At 40.8% G+C, this 16360-nt stretch overlaps 1 protein-coding gene across 1 annotated transcript in view; it reads right to left on the bottom strand.

Moving 5' to 3' along the window:
• The window catches only part of spock2 (SPARC (osteonectin), cwcv and kazal like domains proteoglycan 2), a 38396-nt gene that overhangs the window by 6558 nt on the left and 15478 nt on the right, over positions 1–16360 (bottom strand). The window contains exons 3-5 of the mRNA XM_074676282.1: positions 3250–3364; positions 2807–2912; positions 90–198 (exon numbers count right to left, since the gene is read on the bottom strand). Coding sequence (XP_074532383.1) covers positions 90–198; positions 2807–2912; positions 3250–3364 — 330 coding nt within the window. The remainder of the gene's footprint in view (positions 1–89; positions 199–2806; positions 2913–3249; positions 3365–16360) is intronic.

Here is a 16360-nt window from a genome sequence, read left to right as displayed (position 1 = left end):
AACAAATCAGGTGTGATGCAGAGATACAGAATTAAAGCACTGCAGTGATGGCCAGTAAATATTTACTTTTGCCATGTGTCGTATCTTACCGTGTTTACTGTCCTTCAATGGAGAGGCAGCTGTTGGACAAGGACACAGGCCCACACACTTCAGGGTAAGATCCTTCCCAGTAAGACATGCCTGCTGCTCCAGCTTGCACTGCAACAGAAACACACATCAATAGACAGATCCTCACTGGCGACATCAACAAAAGGACACAAAGGTGAAGAAAAATGAGTTATTACTGCAACATAGATCAAATATTCATGAGGTGACCGACTGTACGCCTTAATTCATATCTCGGTATTGCTCCTGTATACGTTTCACAACCTCTGCCTGCACGCAAGGTCAGGAATAGTGATCCACGAGACAAAGCATAAATCAATAAACACATGGGATTCTGTCAACACAAGCCACCAATTGGTCCTTGTGAGGCCATGTATCATGGATCTTTGTCTCCTTCTTCCCTCCTGGGAGTCTCTTTACACTGCTAAGCTCCGCATTTGCAAGGTTTATGTCACCACCTCACGTAGGATAGCACATTATGTCTTTGTATCTAAAACACAGTCAAAGCTGTGAAGATGGTTCCAGCACCTGGCTGATGCACATATTGTTCTACATATGTTGCTAACACAACGTGTCTGTCAGTGTAACCTGTGTTTGTTAATGTCGAGATGACTTGAGTGATTTTGAGTACCTCGACATATGCTATTACAAGGCACGCAAGAACATAGAGTGTGTGAAGCTGAATCTACACCTACATGAGCATCATTTTCACTCTTTCTTGAGGCGGATGCTGTTCACTTCCACTGCCAATGATTTGCACCCTCCACCTACACCCAGTGATTATTTCTACTGACATTTATTTTCCTTTTTGAGAGAAATGCACAGGTTCATCATAGATTAAGTTCAAGAAAATATACTTTACTCAATACAGTTAGACTTGATGCTGTGTTGATGGCTTTTGGTCATTTCTAGGCTGAAGAAACAAGCTGGATACACAAAATTGACACTTTAGGGTCTCCTGATAGTTTAGGGAGACCATGTATGCAAATACGCAGAGTTGGGTGCAGAGTTGCAGAGCTATTGTTACTCAACAAATTTTCCAATTTTCTCTTTCTTTCGTTGTGTTTAAGGCATTTATTCTTTAGTTTTAATTCTTAGGCTATTATGCCCTTATCATCAGGAAAGGACGTAGCAGGGAACAAAGATAGGGTAGATCATTTGAGGACAGCCTCTGTATTAAAATGACTTCGCTCAATTAATGGATTTTTTCACTTGGATGACAGATTTAATGCCAATATGCATAACATTGAAAACTGACAACATGAAACTTTTATATTCTGTAGGTTTTAAGTTGTGTTATAAGTAGGGATGGGTACCGAATTAGGTGCTTTTATGGGTACCGACCGAATTCAGTCAAAAGTACCAGGTACTGAATTCACGTAAAATCAAAAGGTACCATGTTTAGGTACCTAAATGCATCCTTGTGACTGTAAGGGACTGGAAGAGTAGGCAATTTTCCAAACTGGAAATGAACACAGCATTGCAAAGTTATATATTGAAGAATAAATGTGTTAAACTGAAAAAATATATACTTTATCATTAAAAGATTTTTTTTTTTACCACATAAACATAAAAGATTGCCAGATACCGGGCATCGATATTGTATCGTTTCAAATGTAAAAGGTACCCATCCCTCTTTATAAGTCAGGAAAATACCATCATTTAGTAGGGACCAAATATGAAGAGGAATTAGAAGAGGATAAGGGCCACTGGAAAAAAAGAAAGAAAAATGTCTATTTTTTTCATTACTACTTTTCCCAAGGAAAAAAACAGGATTCTGACTTAAATCTCAGAATTCTGACTTTTTTTCTCTGAAAAAAAATATAAATATGAAAAAAAATTGACTTTTTTTTCTCCTTTTTTTCCCCAGTGGCCCTGATTCTCCTCCATACTAACATTTCCACAAAAAAAGCAAAAATAAATAAAAAAAGGAAGTTCATGAAAACTTAACATTTGCAGCAACACTGAATTTCAAAATGGACTGACTCAAGTATTAAGTCGGTTTTAATTTGTGTTTTTCAGCCCCAAAATCCAACATCCCCTTGAAAAAGTCAAGTTTTTCACACCAGTGGCTGACGTGTATTCAGCTATGTGGTTTTATTGGATGTATGAATTTCATTTACAACTCTACCCATGCAGCTGTCCATAGTCAAAGTCCAACATATTTCTGATGCTAATTTGACATCTACTGCCAGCTGAGCGTTTGGCCCTCCACCAACTCCTGAAGGAAACATCTGGCTTCTTAGATGCTGAGTGATTTGCATTCCCAAGATAGACTCTTACTCATCTCATGCACCATTTCTAATAAAATATTGTCCTTTTGCTTTTACATAACTGCTTCTGTACGGGTCACTGAGTGTCGCCCAAACAAGTAAAATGATTTTCTTTTCTTTTGATTTCTACAGCTCTTGATCTTTTCTTACTGCCCCTAGGTAATATAATAAAAAAAAAATGTCAGGCAAGCTGGAGTTGGTTTGTACAGTTCAAGAAAATCTTTTAAACTCTTCAAAAGGGATGTCGACTTGTCTTTTGTCTTTAGCTTTAGCTTGTGGTGTTGTTAAACAGTAACTGTAATCATCAACCCTGATTTATCAAAATGGGTTAGACAGGACATGATATAATACCTTCTCAGTGTGAATCAGCATAATTTAAACACAAAGCCACTGTATAAAGGTAGACTGGTGTTTCTGCTTCATCGTACCTTTGAGGCGTAGTTGTGTCCATCTGATCCGCACACAGGCCCGCTGGAGGAGATGGGACAGGGCTGACAGTTTCCATCAGGAGACCGGAGAGCCGGCTGTTTCAGTCTGCAGGACAGAGCAGACACAAACATTTCATCCTCTGTACGTCCAGTTAAGACTGCAGCTACAGAGCTAATTTAAAGTCTCGACGCCGCAGCATCAACCTGGACATGAAGCAAACAGTCCTGCTCCATGTGTTATGAATGAATCAGCTTATCATTACACGGCAGACAGGCGTACTGCACTGATGTCCAAACACGCTGAAAGAGAAACTGATCCAGGACCAGCAAACCCCCCTGACTGTAAACCTGTTTGAATTTAATGTGCATTTACAGGAAAGGTTCCCTGACTATGTGTGTTGTGGGAATCAATCAGATCTTGCCCATGGGCTGCACACACTCACCTGTGTTCGAGTTTCTTGCGGTTGACGCACACAGCTCTCTGGTAGCCTTGGGCGATACACACTTTGTGTCGGCTGCACTTAACCTTTTGACAGGGGTCCTTAGTGGTGTCTACATCTGGGAGAAAACAGAAAATGAGATGCACTGTAGTTTTCTCTCTGCTTCACTTTTCAGTCTTTTCTGTGTCACTCCCACACATCATTCAAATTTATTACACGTGTCAAATCCCAAATTGTTTTCTTCTCTTTTTTTGAAGTACATTTGTTCTACATTTTTACAGCATTGCACAAGTTTGTCTGCGTCTTGGGGCATTTAGTAAAAATGCATTATTTCTCAGCACTTCAGGTCAGGTATATTCAGCATGTAATGAAAATAAAACAAATGCATCATGTGACCAAATATGCATGTTTCATATGTCTGACTTTTTTAAAGATGCTGTGAGGAGGATCTGTTTTAATTGCACTCCCTCGCCACCATGTGGCACGGAGTCTCACTCACACTGTCGTAAATTACTTTTAGTGAGGCGTGTGTTTGTTTTGGAATTAAATGGAGATTAGATCAAAACAAATTTTCTTTGTTAAAGACAACTTTTTACTGGATACAATACGCTGAGGTAAGGTATCAATCAGTATAGTTACTTCGTGCTAGAGTTTGAAACTTGACATCAAGCAAATGTTTTAGCAGCCAGCTATATGTGAGCGCTATCAGCAGCCCGGTGCTCCAACGTATCTGTAGGCTAATGCGACAACAAGTAAACACTGTCAATTTGTAAGTAGTTTAATAGCTGTTTATATTTAGTGCACGTGGCAGCCTGGTGTTCTAAAAAATGTCCTTAATGTGTAACGTTAGTAAATCCTTGTTACGTCCTGCCAGTCATCTACAAAGCAGAGCTAACGTAACCTCACTCTTCATTTTATTGATAGACTCTCAAGTTTGAACAGACCACTGCAGAATAACTGCTGACTGTGGGTTGGAATGAACATTAGCACAAACAGTTTAGCCCCTGTTCTAGTCTTTAGCTTGTGTTTTAGCCTTTAGCTTGTACTCTATCACTCTCCTGTTTAGCTTTCTTCTGCTCTTCTGTCCTTTTTCTGTCGTACATTTAGGCTCATGTGCCCACCATCACAATAAAATTAATCACAGAAGTCGTTTTCAGCAGACAAAAACACAGATATCTCTTCGCGGCGGTGTTGTCACAGAGACCTTGACTTGCTGCAAATCAGTCAGGTCTAGGTCGACCTTATCGGGGTGCAAAGAAGTAGCAATTCAAAATAACCTGTAACCAGCAATATTAGCGCTGATAATCTCATTTTAAAGTGTTGATTACAGTCAGGTGTATGTCTAGAAGAGAGACTTTTTCAAGATCACTTAAGTAATTTTTTTATGCCTTTAATTGGATTGGAGAGAGGACAGTGGTTAGAGCAGGAAACAAGGGGAGAGTGGACACTGACATGCAGGAAAGAGGCCACAGGCTGGACCCAAACCCAATAAAATGACGTTTTCATACAACTTATCTATCAATGTCTAAATCTCGACTCTGTGCAGCAGATTTTACAGTATGTCTTTGTCTTTTCTTCTTCTTATTATTGAGTGTAAAATATTTTTTTCATATTGCCTTTTTTCTTAACAGGCTGAACTTCAGCTGTTTAAAGGTCCGACTGCCGTTCCACCGCACATCAATTGAAAGGTCTGCTTCAGGTGACCTGCTAAGATGTAAACTTGGCTAGCTAAAGCCTGCCTGGCTAGCTCCCTCTGCCCCATTCATCACACTCTGTGCTTGCAGCTAAAGCTGGACGGTGTGTCACCCCCCCACACACGCTCATATGTCACAGCTGTCTGTTTCTTACAGGCCGCCTGGAGCCCGACCTGGATGTCACACTTGATTCCTATCGTGTCCCCCAGCCTTTACTCACCTACACTATCCATCAGTCCAGTCCACTGGCACACGGCTTATTCACAGAGATGCTTCTCTTCCTCCCCCTGCTCTTACTGTATCCTCTTTTATGGCACTGTTATAATTTATCAGGCAGGCTTAGGCTCTCCTCTCTTGTCCTCTCCAGTGGCTGAATACATTAATGCTGCCCACATCACAGGATTATCGAAGCGAACCGACAGATATCTGATTTGAGAAGCAAATCCAAAACAATACACCCCCCTGTCATGGCTGAGCTGGTTGTATAACCGACTGACTGACTGCTCTGACTGAGAAACAGTGCGGCTCGGAGGCATTAATGCCCAGATGCAGACTCCTCATCCATTCAGACTGTCAACACTGAAGCCTTATTCTCTCTTACACCAGTTGGCATTGATTGTGTAGAGTGTTTCACGCACATCTGCAAGCTTGTCTCCCTTTGTCTGTTTCTGCCTTTCTTGCTTTTGTAAAACTTCCTTTTCTTCAGCGCTGAATTTTACAAACCATTAAACTATTGAGAAAGAGAACAGGGGAACAGTAAAGGTGGGAGAGAAGTGTAAACAATACATTTCTCCAACCTATCCAGGGGAGATTTAGCCCAAATATAAGCAAAAGGAGCACGCAGACAGGAAGCAGACAATCCTGCCGTCTCGTAGCACAACATTTGTAAATAAATCTCGTCCTCGGTGAGGGGCTACAATGCTGGCACAGCTTTGTGTTGTGAGTACAGAAGCATAAGGTGGCTGCCTGAGCCTCATGTTAACTTAACAGGCTTCCACGGATTAAAGCAGCGCCTGCAATGATGACGTTTCCATAGCAACAGGCTCTCCGAGGTCCGGGAATCATTTCTGGGTTGACTGTGATTTGCAGCTCAATCTGGTGTTTCTGAGAACTCTCCCCCTCCCGCTTTCTCTCACTCTTTCCATTTTTGAAACCCCTGTTGTGCAATCTTGTCTATCAATCCACGTTTTTCCTCCTCTCTTTTGTCTTCACCTCTCACTAAATATCTTCACTGTGTATTTTCAGGCAAGACTCTCAGGCTTCACCCCTCGATGCACCCACCTACTTCCATTTTTACTTTTCCAAAGTCTCTCCTATGGCAGTCTACTAATGCCTGCAGCAGTAAACCTCTCCTAATTAGGCTCCCTGCGCTTCAGTCTAATCCAATCCAGATTTGCATGAGGTTTATCCCTGCAGATAGAGGATAACGTAAGCAGAGCCTGGTCCACATCCTCATTATCAACCCCTCTTATCTACTATTTACCCTCTCAGTCTCTAACATCAGTATTATCTTGTTAGCTAGGCAGAAGCTATTAGTCCAGACAGGACTCTGGCAGGTCTATAATCTTTGGCCTAGTCATTGAAAGCACAGGCTCAAGTCTCCACCAGGACAAAACCAACAAAATAACATTGGAGATTCATATTATAAACAACTCAACTTTCTAACTGCATGACTGATTTTTAATTTTGTCCTTGTGGGAAGTGAATTAACTGCAATTTACTGACTAGTACAAATTGCATCTGCAGCCAGGACACCCCATTAGGATTTTTTGACAGGTCTGGGCCAGTTTGATAGATATAAGTTGTAAACTCCCCCTTCTTTTAGTTCTTTATTCAATTTACCAACTCTTAAAATTCTGAGCATGTAGATAAACAAATAGAAGATCTCCAGCAGAGACTGAAAGTGTGGCATAACAGCAAACATGAGAGCTCTTAACTGTTTCGAAAATTCTTTCCTCAGTTAAATTTCATCACTTGTCTCTTTGTAGTCATCTTCAACACTCCTTAAGGTCCACACATTGTGTCTCAAAAGATTGAAATGAGCAACAAATAAGCAAAAGATTTTGCTCAGAGATAGGCAGGAGACTGATACCAACCTCCAAAAAAGAAGTCTTACAAAACATGTCTCCTGACATCATTCGTTCACCACTGGAAACTTGTTGGGACAAATTTGTTTTTTTCTAACGCTGTAACACAACAGAAAAGCGTCTAATTGAGCCAAATTGCAGCTACATGCGCCTACCTGCTGCTCTTGAGTGGCAATTATCTCCACAGTTTTTCTTGTAATGATCGATGGGGGACTCGTCTACCTTGGACTGATTTCCAGTCAGTCACATGGAACAATTCTAATTATTTTCCAGTTTTTATAGTTAAATGTGAGGCAACATTTTCCCCCAAACAGGTCTAGAAACTAAGACAGTGTCACAGTCAGTGGGCTAGTTCGCAGCACTGCAGCCAATTTTCACTGAAGCTTCCAACAAAGACAGTTTGTGTCCATTGTTAGACCTTTTTAATCAAAAGAATCAGGTGTTTGTTCGGTGCAAGTGCTGGTGGTAGTGCCAAGACTTATGGTGCGTTTGAGGCAACCCGTAACTCGAATGTTTCCTAGTGCAAATATCCGAGTCACGACCTGAAAGCATTCCAGGTAATTCACAACTTCGGTTTGAATTCTGGGATGTAAACAAACCACCATGGCGGAAATTAAAAGATTTATACTTGGTTATTTCTATTACCAAAGGAGCCTGCAAGTTCTTTATTTAAGTGAAACGGAGGAGGGGAAATGGCACATGAGGTATTTACTTTATATTTCACGGTATACGTTGTTATTTTAAAGTGTATTTTTTGTTGATTAATGCACTGAACGCCAGAGTTGCTGCCAATGTGCAATGTGTGAACATCAGACTAGAAGTTTACACTTGTAGCCCAGTGATGATAGCTCTCTCTCTCTCTCTCTCCATCCCTCCTTCCCTCCCTCTTTTTATTAGCTATTTCGTGTTAGCGACACATTTGTCCACCGTCTCGGACACATAAGAGATTATAGTGTGTGTAAATTGTGATTGCAACGTTCGAATTTACTTTACATTGTTGTAAAGTCTATTTCTCACCGTGTGTCACGCGCAGCACCACTGCATCCATAGAGGCTGTCATATTGTTTTGGCACAGATGTGACGTCACAAGTTGTAACTTGGAGTACATCGATCAGGTATGAGTTCACAGGTCGTAAGTTACAAGGTCGACTGCCGTTCCAGGGCATTTTCACAAGTTACAGGTGGGAAATATATGAGTTACGGGTTGCCTCGAAAGCACCATTATTTGGATCAAATCATGGACTGTTTATAGAGTGAACAGCATGGCACCCCCATTTGCCATTGTACGGTTTTGAAGCCAAAATTCCCCCGTCACAGGCGCAGCCATTGTAGCAGTTGTGCAGACAGAGACTGCGCAGTAGAGACTGTGAGGGATTCTGGGAGAATCTGATTGGGGCAGGGTGACAAAAATTATTATTTTTTTGTCTTTCCAGAGTCTAATCTTTTCTTGGTTCTCCCTCCCCAACATATTTTACAATCCCCGAAAAAAACACAAGGACAGCAGCTGTCAACCATCGTTAACCGTAATGTCACCACCTCGTTTTTAACCTCTTATAACTAATGAAAATGGAACTTTTCAGAAAAAAGAGAACTTGAATACAAGGCAGCCAAATTATATCTTCAAATCACCAAAAGAATCAAAAGTGAGAAACATTTCTATGTGGTGTATTAATTTTTTTAAGTTTGACCACAGCCCTTCTGAAATGACTGGGGAGATGGATTTTTTGACCTATACTGCAGCCAGCCACCAAGGGGAGCAGTTTTTGTGGAGACCTCACTTTGTGCCAAGCAAGATGACGTCCTTTTTTTTTACAGTCTATGGGTCAAATCAGGTTCTCCCAAGGAAGAAATGTACAGAAGGAGCCAAGTTGAAGCCTGGTCGTTTTGTCACTATAGAAACATAAGGAAGCCACTGCTCACGTATAATTTCATCAGTATTATAATAATCTATTACCTATTACTTGAAAAGCAAACTGGATTTTGCAGCATGTGCAAAAGTGATCCATGTAAAGCAGATGTATTACCTTAAATTTGAGTGTGTGAAATGCTGATGCCTGCTAATCCAAGGTGTGTTTTTGTATCGTTACCGTAAGAGGCTGGGTAAAGCCGAGGGGGCTGAATTTTAAAATGATGAAAAGCAGAAGTCTTTAGTTTACTGATCACATACTTTTTACAGTTTAATTCTTTTTAAAAACCAATTAGGGTTTAGTAAAACTAAATGAGAAATTAGCAGAAGTTAAGCTATAATTAGCTTAGCTAAAACAGGGTTTATTTTAAGCATAATTAGAGAATATTGGATAGAGGAGATTCAGTAACAAGAGGATAATGTGAGGCATGTCTTTAAAAGATTAGATTTAAATACAAGTGGATCCCTCTGCAGTCCTGTTCGTGGGTTTTTAGAATTTAATGGAAGCAGCCCCAGGTGGTCTGAGGAGGGAGAGTGGGAAGGAGTGGTAGCAGACAAATTGTGGAGTATGAGGGTTAGAAGGGCGGTGAAAGTCCCTGGAGGACTGTAGTGGCTGGTTTTAGAGTTTCAGAGTTGTAGCAAGCCAGACAGGCGATGTGTAGATTGTGTGCAGAGTGCTGAGACTCCCTGGTGAGGGGAAGAGTCTGGTTTTGTGGATATTGTGAAAAAGAAAAAAAGCTGTCAGTAGCTGTGAAGAGGCTTCACAAAAACTACAAACCTAAGCATTGTGCCTTGAAGTAATTAACTATTTGTGTGATGAGCCACCCAAGCAGCTGAATCTATCAATAGCCTTAAGAGGAATCAAACTGCAGACCTTGTAAAGCGTGTACTCAGCATGTTTCCATATCTCCTTGGTGTCTGCAATTGATCTGGAACCATTGACTTGCCAGAAAGCGTCAATTCACCGTTCACCTGGCCCTCCCTGGCTGAGATAAGTGTCTCAAAAATAAAGGTACACTTGAAAGCGTACGTATAAAAGGATCAGATATTTTGTGAGTGCTGTACACAAACACTTGAGAGGATGTTTGTGTGTGCTCAAGTCCAACATTACAACTGTTCCTGTGCAGTGTTTACCATCCTCAGAGCGAGGAGATTCAATCAGCTGCCTGATTGATGAATCGACTGTAGAAATCGACTGCAGAAATCGACTGCAAATTACCCTGACCTCTCCCTAAATCAGCTCAGCGCTGGCTGAAGCGCAGCTCTGCTCCTGCATGCAAATTTCCACCTCAGCCTGAATTTGGCGTCGTCTGGCTGTGTGTTAGGAGCGTTGACAGTTCAAAAGCTCCGACTTCCTCCATGCAGCGGTGAAGCAGCCTCGACTGAGGAAAGAGGCCTGCAGGCTCATGGGAGCTGGGGAAGTAAAGACATCACACTGATGTAGAGATTCCTCAGAGGGACGAATCTGCACTTTTTTGCTTCTCCGCTTCATTAGGCCACTCATAAAGGAAGGTAGATCAATGGAGGGAGATAGCATACTGGTGTCAGAGTGAGGAATGAAGGGTTTATGCTATGGGAAATGAAGTAAAGTACCATAAAGCTGAGAACCACGGAGAAAGTTTCAAGCTTTTCGAACATTAGAGCTGCTGATCTATGTGTGTGTTGGTTTGGTAAAGTCAAAAGCCAAAGTTGACTCAAAAACAAGCATCAACAATAAATACATGAGCTAAAATATAGAATAAAATCTAATATAGATGCTGACACAAAAAAAGCAGTGGATAAAAATGAAAATTTCTAAAAGTCAGTTTTCAGATCACGTTTCTCACACCTCTTGATGTTGAGGCAATGATGACAAAAAGCTCCTGTGATGCATGATAACAATGACTCTCCTTTTTTTTTACCGTCAAAAACATCTATCAGTTCAAGTTCTTCAGCGTTAAACAACCACTCTTTTTCTTTTTTGTCTTTTCACAGGTCACACAGCCACTCACTAAACACAAAAACGCTGTGGTTTGTCTATTTTGTGCTACCGGGGAAACATGGTAGCACACTGTACCTTTAATGATGCTATGAGGAGGATCTGTTTTGACTGCACTCTGTCGCCACCTTGTGGCCCGGAGGCTCTGTACACTGTCGTAAGTTACTTTTGTAAGTGAGCTGTGTGTTTGTTTTGGAATTAAATGGGGATCAGATCAAAACAATTTTTTTTTTTTTCAAGACAATTTTTTCCTGGACTCAACGCGCTGAGGTAAGGTATTTATCAGTACAGTTACATAATGCTATAGTTTGAAATGTGACATCAAGCAAACATAGCAGCCGGTTATATGTTAGCGACATCAGCAGCCTGGTGCTTCAATGTATCTGTAGGCTAATGTGACAACAAGTAAACACTGTCAGTTTGTCAGTAGTTTAGTAGCTGTTTATATTTAGCACAGCTAGCAGCCCAGTTCTCTGAGACATGTCTGTAATGTGTAATGTCAGTGAATCCTGGTTATCTGTGTTCTGCCAGTCATCTACCAAGCAGAGCTAGCATATCCTCACTCGTCATTTTATTGATAGACTCTCAAGTTTGAACAGACAACTGCAGAATAACTGCTGACTGTGGGTTGGAATGAACACTAGCTAAAGGCTAATTAGCCATCAGCTCAGGCTGTATCACTCTCCTGTTTATCTTTCTTCTGCTCTTCTGTCCTTTTTCTGTCGTACAGTTAGGCTCCTGTGTCCACCATCACCACAAAATTAGTCACAGAAATCATTTTCAGCAGAGAAAAACACACAGCTCTGTGTTTTATCTCTTCTCACTACTCAACTTCATCATCTGACATGGTGTTGTCAAAGAGACCTAGATGTGCCATAAATCAATCTGGTCTTGGTCTACCCAAACAGGAAGGTAAGAAGCAGCAGTTAAAATGACCTGTAACCAGCAATATTGGCGCTGAAAAATCTCATTTTTAAGTGTGGATTATAGTCAGGCTGATATCCAGAAGGGAGACTTTTTAAAGATCACTTTCAAACTCCTGACTGCCCCTTTAAGTAAACTGAGGAAACAATAAGACAGAATGAAACACTACAGGATCAGCTTTTATAAACAGATAAAAATTGGAATTGAAGCATGAAAGAGGGTCAATATTGAGCTCTTCTACTAAACCCAACTTCATTTTTATAGGGTTCAACTCTTTTAACACCCGGTGCCAATGATTTTTGGAATCAGGGCTACAACGGTGTGGCCAAAGATTGCTTAAAATAAGAATTAAGAATTGTTCTGAATTTTTTTTAGAAAGGAACTGGAATAGCCACACGGTTGGTTGTGATCCACGAGGCTAGCTCTTTAGAGGGCCACTAGGATTTGAATTTAACCTGTGGCACCTTCCTCACATCAGTCTCCACTCTCACCCTGTTTCCTGCTCCATTCACTGCCCTGTACTCTCTAAATTAAAAGGTATAAAACAGCAAAATAATAATTATAAAAAACTGAAAAAAACAGTTGTAATTCCAATATTGTCCAACTGTGTTAAGTGATTTATTTCACAGCATTCTCAATCAAGACTTAAACTATGTTTTCAGTGACGGATATAATGATTACAATTATGTCACGAGTGGTATTAAAACTAAGCTGGAAATCACTGTGAAGCTACAATAAGCCAACCAACACTCTCCATCCAACCCAAAGTCTAAAAGCCAAATCACAAGAAATAAATGTAGCATCTGAGAAAAATATTTCATTATTTAAAGCTCAGCGAGGAGGTTCAAACTGGTGATCAAACAGACTGAAATTAATACTGGTGCCTCTTTATGTTCTACAAATGTAAAAACAGACCCTCAGTGACAGGACTGACCATTTTTATGTCATGTGAGAAATCCAGAGGATAGGATTTGGACAGAGTGATTGACTGCTTACTGCAAAAAAAAGCTTTATTTTTCAGTTTCCCTGGCAAAAACTACATTTAGGGATGAACTGTTAAAAACTCTGACATGTGAGAGCACGAGAAGTGCTGCCTACAGGCGGCGCCCAAATCAACACAAGCCAAAAGTTTGAGATTACTATGACTTCAAATGATTTAATATTAGTCTGGGTCTTCCTGTTCGGGCAAAGATCCAGACTACATTTTACGATGTCTGCGTTACTTTTCAGAATTAGGAATTCAAGACAAAGATTGGTGTTGTATCATCACAACAGCTGCAGAAGTGGAGCTCTGGTTTGATTTCAAAAAGACCAATAAAGCTCTGTAGATATACATGAACCTGACACATATTCTACAACTCATGAAGGTTTTGGTGTTCAGGATTCTGGCCTGGGGATTTTACAGACTTCTGACCTCCTCCAGTGTTCGTAGAAGTAAACAGCTTTCATCTTTCTGCTTTTTCTGGTGAATTTTCTTCCTATCACACCCTCCTACACTGGTAAACATGCTTCTTCCCCTGAACTCACAATTTCCTCATCACCAAACTGCTCCAGAGTTGACAGGAATAATATTAATGTCAGTCACTTAAGACTAAATCAGGGCAAATTAGCCTGCACCCCTGTCTCCATCTCTCCTCATGCTTTTACTTCTCTCCCTTTGGCCTTTCATTGGAAGCCATAATTAGTGGTTCATTAAGCCCCTGGAAATTGCGCTAATGGACTCTGCCATTCAGCTGACTTCATTTAAACTGCAAATCAAGCAACAATGGCCGGGGACACGGCTCTGTCATGACTTCCTCTTGCAGGGGCTCAATTAAGCCTGAAGTCGCAGAAGGATTTGAAGGAGGAGGAGGAGGACAGTCTGTCTACGCGCACGGCTCCTTTTCCCAAGTGCAGGAGGAAAAAGTAGGAAGCAGAACAAGGTAGTGATGGGTTGAAGTCAAGTCGATGTTTAGTGTTTCCTCGGGGAGTCACATCAGATGTGCTGAAGCAGATAAAACAGCAGATAACATCCTTCAGCCCTTTTCACTGAGGACCCAGAACAAGTGTGGACAGCGAGTGGCTGACCCCAGTATACAAACACAGAGCTGTCGAATGCGATGAACTGCTGACGGTCTGGGAAGCATCACGGTTCAAACGCAGGCCATGGACAGCACAGTACAGGCTAATGACATCCAGTTTCAATAAATCATGCAGCGCTGCTTTTACTACGTCAGCATTCATCCAAGGCATCTGATGTTCTTCTTGTTTGGACTGCAGGAATGGATATTTGTCTGTGTCTCCAGAGCAAATTATATAAGATCATAAACTGTGAGGTGTCATGGAGAGGGAAAGTTAATGCCTGTTGAAACTAATATATTTGTTTCAATGCCTTTTAAGAGTAAGTTGGTTGCTACTGCTACTGTTAGCTGTTATCAAATGGTAGTTTACAGCTCTTTTAGTTGTTCTTACCTCCGCCAAGGAGGTTATGTGTTTGGGAGAGTTTGTCTGCCTGTGAACAACATAACTCAAAAACTAACCAATGGAGCTTGATGAATTTTCCAGGAAATGTCCAAAAGGGGATAAGGAAGAAGTGATCTAGACCGTCGCCTGGATCCAGGTCTTTTTTAAAGGATTCTTGATAATTGGTCAGATTGCTTTGCAAAACAATATGAGACAAGATCACCATAATTTCTGACAATTGTAAAAGTACGATCCAGATCCTGGTAATATTCTGGGTTCTAAGATCCGGAATATAAAGTATGTACTGGGTCATAATAATATTAACACTGTCAGGTAACAAATTAGAATACAAACCTGCAGCTAACACCAAATTGTAGCAGACAGTCTGCTGAATGAAGGTATAACTTAAGTGTATGTGTAAAACCAAGGGGCAACATCCGATTAGAAAAAATGAAGCCTATGCAAAAGTGCTAAAAGTCGCTGTTCGTCGAGAATCCGCTTGAGTCTGGCTGCAGAAAGACTGTAAGTCACGTACACACCCAGACATGAAAACAGACTTTTATGGCATTGGTTACGGCCTGGTTCAAAAAACGGCTTGGGTCTAAAACGCTGATTTCACTATCAGCACACACTGTACGATGAATGAATTTTTTTCTGTCTCTGTGGTTTAGAAGTTATAAGGATCATATGATTTTCCAATCAGAGGCACATCTCAGGTCACGTGACCGGCAGGCGCCCTGTAGCGAATGTGGCTGCATCCACGGATTGGCTTCATTTCACGGTTTAAGGAACAGACGGGTGACGTCGCAGAAGCTACGTTCATGTTTTATACCAGTGGTCCCCAACCTTTTTTGCGCCACAGACAAGTTAAGTGTCAGACAATATTTTCACGGATGGGCTATTCTTCTGTCTCCTCACTTGCTCTTTTACCCTGCTTTAAGAAACTTTCCAAAGATGTTTGTTTTTTGTCCATTTTGCTAGCTTGGGGGGTTCGTCATCAAGAATGAGTCATAGACTGGTATGAAAGAGAGAATCCGGCCATTTTCAAAATAAAACATCTTTCAGAATTATATAATAAACCAAACTGAAATAACGTAAGTTGAGTATTTTTTATGTGCAGCCCAGTACTAATTGATCCATGGACTGGTACAGGTCCACGGCTCGAGGTTTGGGGATCACTGTTTGATCTATGGTTATGACCTGATGTCCATTCAGATTTCCACGATTCATTGTCAAACCAGTTGCTTCACAATCAAGACTTAACAGAAGGAAACACAGACACTACGTACACACACAGGATAGCAAGTAACGAGACACAGGTGTGACAAAGAGGCACAGCTGAAACTAATCAGGTGTAATCAAAGAGGAGGGTATCACTCAAAAGCAGGAAGTAAAACATAAGCAGACACACAGGGAGCAAGAACTATGAAATAAAACAGGAAACGCTAAAGATTCAAGGTACATGGATGAAAATACCCATACTTAAAGAAAACAAAAACGCAAACTGAAGTTGAAGGCGACAAAATAACAACTAAGGTACCAAACAGGAAAACAAAACAACACATGATGAGAAACATGCCCTGAGATTTTCACCGTGGTGACAAAAACTGCCGCTGCTTGCATATGGTGGATACATCCTTGAAGAGTGAGTTTAAGCATCCATTCAGCCAAAACATACTGAGCTTTGAATCATCCATCAAGCAGACAATAATAAACAACAGTGGATTTACATTATACCATAATGGAAGTATTTCATCTCTCCCATTAAAGAAGCATCAAGAAGTATGGATCTTACGCTCAACATCTTAGGGAGACTTTTTATACAGCATCACCATCATTGTAGTCAATTTATAATGTTTTACACAGATTTTTTCTCCTTTTTTTGTGTGTAGAATGCATAACAAGAAGCCAAAGGACTATTAATATACCACTTTCTTTTACTAATACTGTTTTTATTTTAAAAATATAATTAATCAGCCAGCTCCAGATGGAAATACATGCATCAAGATTACTCCATATGCAGAATCCAAGTTTATAATGGACTCAGTCTGGCCTTCAAGGGGAGTAAAACAGGGAAAGATGG

Source organism: Halichoeres trimaculatus, unplaced genomic scaffold (genome assembly GCF_033239565.1).
Source record: "Halichoeres trimaculatus isolate MK-OKI-2021-1 unplaced genomic scaffold, fHalTri1.1 fHalTri1_scaffold_8, whole genome shotgun sequence".
NCBI lineage: Eukaryota > Metazoa > Chordata > Actinopteri > Labriformes > Labridae > Halichoeres > Halichoeres trimaculatus.
This window is presented reverse-complemented; position numbering and strand designations above follow the sequence as displayed.